The 10,832-nt window shown below is 38.6% G+C and overlaps 1 protein-coding gene across 1 annotated transcript in view; it reads right to left on the reverse strand.

The window, feature by feature from the left end:
• Positions 1-10,832, reverse strand: part of Grm7 (glutamate metabotropic receptor 7) — a 353,565-nt gene that overhangs the window by 158,616 nt on the left and 184,117 nt on the right. The window contains exon 5 of the mRNA XM_028788687.1: positions 976-1,911. Within this exon, the coding sequence (XP_028644520.1) occupies positions 976-1,911 (936 nt within the window). The remainder of the gene's footprint in view (positions 1-975; positions 1,912-10,832) is intronic.

Raw genomic sequence — 10,832 nt, forward strand, 5'->3', positions numbered from 1 at the left:
CTCCCTCCCTCCCTCTCTCTCTCTCTCTCTCTCTCTCTCTCTCTCTCTCTCTCTCATATAGCTATCTATCTATTATCTACCTCACCTCCTATCTTTCTTACTTCTCTCAGAAAATGCCCTAGATCTCATTATGATTGTCTACTGAGATTAAGGTATACTAAATTATCAGGAACATGATACAGAATAACTAATGTTCTTATCCATCAGCCCATCTTCAGTAACAGTCTAGATGAGCTACTGAGAAGACAGAGCATCAATGCTGTGACCCTTTAACATAGTTCCTCATGTTGTGGTAACTCCCAACAGGGAATTATTTTCATTGTTACTTCAAAAGTGCAATGTTTGTGCTGCCATGTTGTAATGTAAATATCTGTGTTTTCTCATGGTCTTAGACAATCCCTGTGAAAGGTTCTTCAGTAACCAAAGAGGATGTGACCTACATGTTGAGAACCCCTGATCTATAGTGGTGCTAATTATGAGTACTGTACATTTATACCCACCTAAAACATATGTACCAAGGCCAAATCCTATCCTAAAGAAGCATGCATATAAGCACAGAAGTGATGAGTGAGGGAGGGAGGTTTTGTTTAGATTAGATTGTCTTGTCTTAGATAATGCCTAATTATGCTAATTTTATAATAAACATATTCACTTGGAAAGGCTACATGTCATTGGTTATCAGTAGGTTCAAAGTGAAACAGCCTACTTAAAATTTTAGAATTTTCCTGCTGTTTAACCTTTAACCTATCAATCCAAGTTTTTTTCTACTTTTGCAATGTATATATACACATGTATATGTATATATATATGTGTGTGTGTGTATATATATATGCATATATATGTATATATATGTGAGTATACATATATATACTATATAAATTATATATCCCTTTGGAAGACATGATCAATTTGGTTTTAATACATGGACAATTAGACATTTCTGAAATGTACTATGAAATGTACATTTTCACTTACCTTTTCTGCTGATTGCGCTGTGCCAAAAAATATTGGGATGAAGGCAAGCCATACGATACACGTCGTGTACATAGTGAATCCAATGGGCTTGGCTTCATTAAAATTCTCTGGTACACCCCGAGTCTTGATGGCATACACAGTACATGTGACCATGAGAAGAATGCTATATCCCAAAGAACAAATGATTTGAAGGTCTGTGATATCACATTTGAGAACTCCCCTGGCTTGCTCTGGGTTCATTGTTTTATGTTCATCGTAGTCTATGATGATGTTAGGTGGGTCAACCCCAAACCAAATGAAGACACCTAGAAGCTGCACCGATATTAAACTGGAAGTGATTGCCAGTTGTGATGTTGGGCTTATGAGTCTGGGAGCTGTCACCGATTTCTTGCCCTGCTCGAATATGCGATAAATCCGATTGGTTTTTGTTAAAAGGGCTGCATAACTAATACACATGCCCAAGCCCAAGAAGACACGTCGGAAAGAACACACTGCCACATCTGGTTTGGCAATCATTAGGAAGGTGATGATGTAGCAGAGAAAGATGCCTGTCAATAAAACATAGCTGAGTTCCCGCCCAGATGCCCTGACAATGGGTGTGTCATTGTAGCGGATGAAAGTTGCCATGACAAAGATGGTGGCAATGATCCCCAACATTGCCAGGAAGACAGGAATGACAGCCCAAGGGGAGTGCCACTCCAGTTTGATGATTGGGATGTTCTGACAGCCAGTTCTGTTCTCATTGGGCCTCTGGTCATAGGGACAATGCTGACATGTCATCTCATCAAACTGATACTGATATCCATCACAGGGCTCACAGGTCCAGCAGCAAGGGGTTCCCTTCTGTGTCTTCTTCCTCTGCCCAGGCTTGCATGGCAATGTGCACACAGAGGGTGGGATCTCACGGACTCCTTTGCCCCACTGCATGTCCTCTATCTGTATGTGGCACAAGAAATGAGACAAAGCAGTCAGGTCATTACAAAGAAGAGAATCAGAAAGATCAACAAACACAAACAATACCAACATTACTGTAGCTGCTAACACTAATCCAGAAAACTCCCTACACCAGCTAAAGAGCGATATAAGGAAATATGTTCAACTACATCCCCTGACAAGGTGAGCACATAAGTCTCAAATTAAGTGGGTGGTGATTAGGCACACAAAACAGGTAATAATTATGGAAAACCACTCACCTCTCAAATTAGGTGTTTTTAGACACACACACACACACACACACACACACACACACGCACACAGGCTCAGTATTTTAGGTAATAGTGCAGTACTGACTACCTGCCCCCATCATAGATTTTACAGACCTCCCTCATATAATGGTCATGATCATTGAGAGCTGTTAAAACAGCTAGATCCACCTAGTTCCTTATCAGAGGACAGACTGTAATAGTGCTCATTATTCTAGGCTGCAACTGAACTAGGCCTCTTTGCAGCCTGCAAGAAGTATTGGATAAGGAAATTTAAGCAATTGTGTGGTCTGAAAACATTTAAAGGGTTGCCAACCATTCCTCTAATGACAAAATTGAAACTGAATCTCTGTGGCACAGCAGATAGGAGAAAGTATATTGGCTCTGTTGGAATATTGGCTTTCTGGGAAAGTCATTACAATCTGTGGTGTTCTGGGAAACAGCATTCCACAGTAGGAAGAACTTTGTTGTAGAGCTGAATGCCCTTGTCCCTTGTGGCCAGCACTCCATCTGCCTTCCTTTCTTGCTAAGGGTTTATCAGATTCATTTTCTACTCATGGGACTCTAAATTACACACAGAAGCTGAGGAACATGCACTTTATTCAGACCTGACCAGAAAGCACACTGTAGTTTTTCTCCCGTTCAAGCAAGATAGGGGTCTCTTGGAGGAAATTTTATGAGGCTTGCTGAGATTCACACCAGATTATCCATTGAGTTTAGAACAGGGCCTGAGAATGGACATATCTAACACAGGCCCAGGTGCTGCTTCTCAGACCTATTCAGGGACCACTAGTGTCACATTTGAAACTCTGAGCCATGAGATCCCTGTGTCCCTGTCAGATAAGTTAGTTTCACTTCATTACCTGATATTACAGGAAGTAAAAATTATTGTCCTAGTTGGACAGATCTCCTGGCTGCAGAAACAAATGCATTAGATAAAAAGGCAGACAGAGAAACAGAATGGAGGAGGGGTTATCTGAGGATATGGATATAGTAGTGCCTGCAGTGGGCATTGCCTTAGACTAAGTCATTGTGTGTGATAATATATTCACCCCTGCCTGATACATAGCCCATGGTACATCAGTAGGATTTCTACTTCTGTTGCCTGTAACTAAGAGCCTCAGTAAAAGTCACACTGACTACATAGTTTCAGTAGAACCTTAGAAAGATAAACTTCAAGTTAATTATTTTAGAAAATAAATCTCATCAAAGAGCTATGACTGATTTTTTCTAATTGAATTTTTAATATTAACCTAATTGGAATTTTAATATAATTGAACCAAAATAAAAAAAAAGATTAGAAAGATACTGGAAACTTCAAAACATTTTTAAGTCAATATTCTTTTTTTAGGGATAAGGGAAGAAGGAAATGAACCTTTACCAGTCATTGGAATTTTGGTATCATTAATGTGGAATACAGTGCAGAGCAGGAAGCAGGCTCCCACCAATTTTTGTATATAAGCAACATTCAATGTCTGAACCAAAAGACCTAACTCAACAAACAATTCTGCATAGTGTAAGGGGCAAAACATCATAACTTTCTAACAGTTGGATTTAAATTTGAACCCAAACCCCAAGAATGTTCTGAGGACTTTGGTGTGAACTCATTTGCCTGAGCATAAAACCCAACTCAGCACGAATAAATCTAACTAAATATAAGCCATAATAATAAGTTCATTCGCAACAATTTCTTTTTGAGGCAGTAAGTCATTGGCAGTCATCCCAAAACCATAAAATTAAGGAAATAAAACTTGTAATAAGACAGAAAATGATAGGCAATAACTTTTCAAGTGTCAGATTCTAAGAAGCAGGCACATTTAAAAACTTGGCTATTATTAACATAAATGCTGTCCGATGTCAAATTAAAGGAACCAAGTCATGGTCACTACAAGACTAATGAATAAGGCTAATAAGTGAATTCCATGAGCTGAATTTGTGGCTGTCTTATTCCAACATTAATCATTATGATGACTCCAAATATTGCCACCACACTGTGTTTTCCTCTCAGAATAAAACAAAATGTGTATAAATTCAGGAATTTTGTTTTATTCTTCCCAGTGTAACTAAATATACACAAAGGCTGTAACCAAAAGCATTACAGTGAGTGATTGCTTAATTTGTTTTCAATTTTCATTTAAAGTCGATTTCAACTCTGTTTAATTATGTATATTAAAGCATCAGAGTCACCTCTTGCACCAAATGAACAGAAATCTAAATTTACACCCTGGGCTACTAAATAACATGATTGAAAATATTATTCCTGTTCTATGAAGGTAACAAGTGCCCTAGTTTTCCAGGAAATGAGATGCACATGATTTGGCTATGCCTACTGCTATCTATACAGATATAACACTTTACTTTCTATGAAGAAATCACAGCTACAAATGCTTATGGGTAACTACTGAAAAATGTGAGTCATTTATAGTTATGAAAAAAAAATCAAGGATGACACCAATGTTGTTTGCAAAATAGCCATAGGATGATGAGTTTCAGTTTCCTCTGAACTCTGTAACAAGACAACATTTCAGTTAGATGGGAAGTCAAATTTTAAACATAAAATGATTGGGTTAAAGACAGGGATATATAAAATCTTATTGTTTTCCTTCAAGAAAACTGAAGGGACTCTGGCCAGCTAGAGCTTGGAAATATGGCTCTCACAGGCCTTGCTCTTTTTTTCTTCTTCTCTCTGCCTTGCTAAAACCATTAGATTACATTCCTAATGCTAGACCCCAAGGTCTATTTTCTTATTTGTCCATGCTCTCTTTCTGAGGCAGACTATCAAAGTCCAGCTATCAAAGTATTGAAGTCTAGAAATCAAAATCTCCTTTGACTCACCTAATTAGCAGGCCCAATTAAAATTTAACACCTCATCCTAATATGAAGCTTACCTTTGTTCTTTATAAACTGCCATTTGCCTATGAACCACATTTATTTTCTCTCTATCTATAGGCAGTTCTTTGTCCAAGACAAATATTCTTTTCTGTTCTCATTTGTTCCCTTCCCTTCATCCTCTATTTCCTGCCTCTGTCGCTTATTCCCTACCTTTGTCCCTCTGGGACAAATAAATCTCTTTTGTGTTGATAACTTGCTCTTGGAAGTCCTGAGCCAATACTATTCCTTTCATATCAAACTTCGTCTTGGGGTATCTTGAGCCAACTCTACAAGATGATGCTCAATGATGATGAAAAAAATGTTGAGGTTTCCTACAAAATTTTGACTTAGATTTGGTCTAAAAACCCCACTCCCTAACTCAGATCTTACATTTTTAGACATCCTGATGCCCTATCTACGAATCCAACAGTGGCTTCTTGGGAAGCAGCCCACCACCACTACTGCTGTCATAAACAGTCCCCAGGTTATCAGCCATGCAATGTCCCATGTCCTTACACTGTCCTGTGGGATTGGGGAGACTATACCACCTTCACTGGTTATGAATTCCCAGTCAATAGACACATTCTGTTCAGTATCCTTTGGTTGGAAGTTTTCACTTCACTTTTAGTGGCCACACTGCCAGAATCCAGTGGCCCTTCCTAGCCCTTGGAAAATCATGTCTAACCTGTCCTGGATTTCTCCTCAGACTATTGTTTCCCTCTTGGTGAGGGAGCTTGAGTGATAACTCATCCCTCCCAGAGGTTTCCTTAGGGATACTGGAGATCAGGGAATACCCTAAGCTCTTGATCCTGACACAAGGATACTATTAGCAAATGGAATCATTCCTTCCATCCCAATTGAAAACTTCAACATCCACCCCCAAAGTACTGATATATCTTAACACCCAAAGCCAACCCTTATACTCTCTATGGACCAAACAACATACCAGTCTTTAAAATTCCATGGGTATAAGGACTGAAACAAGGAGATGTAGTCGCCCTTCTCTCTCAGAGACATTCAAAGTTATGATTATTTGACACCTGATCTGCTCAGGAGCTGACTCTCAGGGAAGATCTCTTGAGATCCTCATTCTAGGCAAGAAAAAGGAACTTGACATCTGATACTAATGATAAACACAAGTCAAGGTATATAGATTATAGGCTGTTTGGATTGACTGCGAAGGAAATGATTCATAATGTGGCTCTGGAAACAAGAACAAGGCTATAGTTACCAAACTTTGAGCCCATATAATACTTTGAAATATCATGGTGACCTTGCAACTATGAAAATATAATCCCAAAGAAGGAAGCACATTTACTGAGGAGCCAAGTGACAATGCTCAAGACTGTTAATCATGGGAATGCTCTTTTATAGAATTGAGAATTTATCAATTTTAACATCCCTAAAATTATAGAAATTTGCTTTCTAAAATTAAAGAACATTACTTTTCTACATTTTTCATCCTTTTCACTTTCACACTTGATTCAATGACAATAAGTACTATGAGCTACTCAGGTGTCATGTAGCACAGATTCTTTGTGCTTTCTCTGAGCAGTCTACACTCTGCCATAAGGGCTGCTGTTCTCCTCAGTGCCCCTGCCATCCATATTCATGTCTGTGCGTTTATGGCACTAATAAGTCTTGGGAGAAATATCTTATCCAAAGGACAGCTAAATTCACCCTCTTGACCCCCAAACCTGAAAACTTTCAAAGGCAGCACGATGGTGAATCTTATCTGAACCATGCGGATGTAAAGAACTATGTCATAGATGTCATAATTATGTGACCAAAATCAGCCTATATACTGTTGTGAAACTTTTAACATGAAATGACAAACTTTCTTCAATAGCAACTAACTCTTCATGGACAGTTTACTAAATACAGTCCAACATTCTAAGTAGTAACTGTTTTCTGACTTTGGGTTTGGTATATGCTGATGCTCCAACATGTCAAAACGGACAATAAGTCAACAGTAAGTTAACAACGACACAAATGGGTGCACAGATTGTTGGAAACTCCAGAAGAAAAGAGAAGTGGGAACTCACATGATGAGAAACACTTGTCAACCTCTTGATCATTTTTAGTGAAGTGGATGTCAAAATACTAGCTTTAGACAAGCAGGCATGTAGACTACTTCTGAATTACTTGTGAGAAATAGAACAATATCATGGTACCCATTGTCTCCACATCCTTTACCTGAGGTACTTGGTGGAAAACTATTTTCTAAACCTTGAGAAGAGTTACCCTACAAGGTCCATGTAGACCTTAGAATGGCTAGAATCCTAAAAGCTAACTGGGGGGACTGCCATACAGTAAAGACCTAAATTAAATAAAGAAAGGGTTTTGTTATTGTTGTTTGTTTTGTTTTTGTTTGTTTGTTTGTTTTGTTGCTATTGTTCCTTGATGTGTCCATTTTCTTCTATGAGGCATTTATACCTTCCCTCATGCACACACTTTCTATCCAAGGGATGTTCATCATGCTAGGACACTTTTCCTGGTGAAATTCCATTTCTATGTTTCCGGAGCTTGCTCCATCCATCAACCTGGCTGCTGCTGTAATTGTAAAATTCCAGGCAATATTATTCCGACTTAGAAATTTAATAGAATGAGCTAATTTACAAAAAGCTTTATAATTGAAGTGCCATTTGTTCATTAAAATACCTTTAGTCTGTCTGTTTTATGGGAAGGGGAAAATCTGTTTAGAAATAAATGCAGGTAGAGTTGCCTACAAACAGACAGAGCCAGCATGACTTCTAGAGAGGACCAGGAAGGTGGAAACACTAAGAGGTTCACAAGGCTTCTTTATTAGTTACTTTTCTCTTGAAATGATAGTGTGCCACAACCAAGGCAACTTATAGAAGGAATAGTCTATTCAGGCTTACATTTTCAGAGAAATGAGTCCATAATGGCAGGGGTGCATGGCAGGAAATAGCTGGCATGGTGGCTGTAGCAAAAAGATAACCATGCACATCCTCAACTCAGCATAAAGCAGAGGAAATGGCATGAGGATTTCTCAAATTCTCCCTCAGTGATATCCTGATTGGGCTGCACTACCTAATCCTCCATAAACAGTGCAAGAAACTAGGGACCAAGTGTTCTCAAATGCTAGAAACTACAGGTGACATTTCTCATTCGAGCCTCGACAGATTCTAAAGTATCTCAATATGTTTTAAAACTCAGGCCCTATTTTTAAACATTTGACAGTTTAACAAGACTAGGAGAGAATTTCAAGGCTTCTACATTATAATAAAAACACTCATTAATGCAGATTCAACTTCTTCACAACCTGTAATTACAGCAATCATCATTTTTTTAATGTACTCCAAGAAGCAAGTCTTGTACATGGTATCATCAGGATTTTTCTCTTCACATGCAATAGACTGTATAGGAAAAGACTCAGAGCTTCACACCAGTGTAAAGCCCTTGAAATACTAACACCAAGTCAACTGTAAATTTAAGTCAATGTTGCAACCATGCTTGTAGATTGCATTTGCTGAAATTATCCTGGTGGTTCAAACACTTCTGAAGGCTACAATCAACCTTTTCAGTCTTTGGGGGTTTGAATTTAGGGTTGGGAAGATTTGGTATGCAGGCAGCAAACTGATCATGGAGCTAAGCTCAACAGAAAGCTTACTATGGTTAATATGGAGAAGTCTATGCTATTTAATGTGTGTAGTGCTAGATCTTGGACCAGTGAGACAGCTCAGCAGGAAATGTGTGTGCTTCCAAGCCTGAGGATCAGAGTTTGATCTCCCAGACCAACATGGTAGAAGGAGAGAAGCACCTTCTGAAAGCCACATATGAACCATGGCACAAATGCATGCATGCTCATACACACACACACACACACACACACACACACACACACACACACATACACACAATGATAACAGCAAAAATAAAACAAATAATGAGTTAGAAAATAGTGACACTAAATCATCTAGACTATTTTTGTCCTTGTTAAACAGTATCTCTTAGATACCTGCAATTCTTACCTGGCCACTCAAAAGTGATTGGTTACTTAATGGAGTTATAAATCTCAACAGTTAGGAAGATGTCAGAACTTAAGTTCTACATTTTCTTTGTGAGATTGTTCTGAGGATTTTCTGGGAAAATGTTCCTCTAGCCTAATCCCTAGCTCTCTTCTTGCCACCTCATTCATGGTGCTTGTGATCGCTAATTTTGGTTGTCAACTTGACTATAGCTAGAAGCAGCTAAAACCCAAGTAGCTAGGTATGCCTGTCAGGGATTTTCTTGTTTGGATCATTTGGGGTCAGAAGATCCATCCTAAATCTGAGCCATACCCTTTTGTTCCTGCTTACCCTTGCTCTTGCTGGCCAGATCAACTATAATAACTGTAAGGCTCCTGCTGAAGCATTCCTTCTCTAGTATTAGAACCCACTTCTTTGTAATTCCAAGGTAGACTGAAGACCAGAGATGCCTGGTCCCAGGATTGCCTGGACTACAGCACCAGATTAGGACTGCTGAGACATCCAGCCTCGTGTATCAAACAATTAGTGGATTCCTGGCCAATCTGTCATGTCTCAGACATTGTTTGGCTGATAAAATCATAGCCTATAAGCCATTCTAATAAATTTAATTTTTAAAGATTATATATATATATATATATATTATTGCTACTATATGTAAGTCATTATATATATATATATATCTCAGTCTGTTTCTTTTGAGAACCATGACTGATAAAGTGGCTATCTACCCACCTCTCTCTGTTTTGGTTATTCTTACTCTCAATGATGCCCCTGTCTGAATGCTGAAGTCCTTTAAGACATATCTGGCTCTTACGTACATTGTACCATGTTCTGTCTAATGGTTCCCTTCCCTTCTCAAGGCATAATCCTGGTCTCTAGGCCCTTCTTCTTAATACAATTTATGCCCAAAGGCTTTTCTGTGTTATTTATCATCTTCCTATTTTAAAAAGACGTCTTCAGCTCTTCCTTATTTTATATTTAACATATATATATATTATATATATATAAGATTTACTGCATTACTGGGTTTTGTATCCTCTTTTATTTGTCAGGAACAGCAACAACAACATCAAAAACAAACAAACAAACAAACAAACAAACCAAAACCAAAACCAAACCAAACAAAAGCAAAGACAAATTAAAACCAAAGATTCCCAAGCCTTGGAATCAACTTTTCTCATCTTTGCAATTGTAATATCTCTGGAAAACACTGTCTTACATTTCCTCCATACACATTCTCACTGGCCACCTCTAAGCCCTTTACTCGCACAGCAGTAACACTGTTTGAGATCAAGTATCCTGCTCTAATCCCTTCAGTGCCTTTTCCAAGAGTCCTGGATAGCCATGCATGATTTGTCAGAATACACATAAAGTGGCTTCCTCCTCTTGACATTACCTCAGTTCCACCAAGCTCCCTGCCCATAGTATCTTATATACAAACAAACAATGACTGACAGCTCTTGAGATCACCAGGTCACTGTTTGAGTAGTCATTAGTTCCGATGTATTGGGGCCTCCCTTTATAAACTTTTAAAGATTCCTCATAGCATTAAAAACAGTTCTCCATATTAAAACCTGTTACTTGGTTAAACACTTTCTCTTGGACTAAGCTGTATCTTTTATGAGGTCATTACCTCCCTTCACTTTGGATGCTTAGCATCATAGAGAGATTGGTGACATTGAGATGAATGGAGAAAAGATCAGTTCCTCATGAGTAGGTTTTCTGTAGCCAAAATTAGATGTCTAGAATAGAGCAGTGGTAACTAGAGGCTTAGAAAGTGGGGGTGGGGGGG

Source organism: Grammomys surdaster, unplaced genomic scaffold (genome assembly GCF_004785775.1).
Source record: "Grammomys surdaster isolate TR1022 unplaced genomic scaffold, NIH_TR_1.0 125756, whole genome shotgun sequence".
Classification (NCBI taxonomy): Eukaryota; Metazoa; Chordata; class Mammalia; order Rodentia; family Muridae; genus Grammomys; species Grammomys surdaster.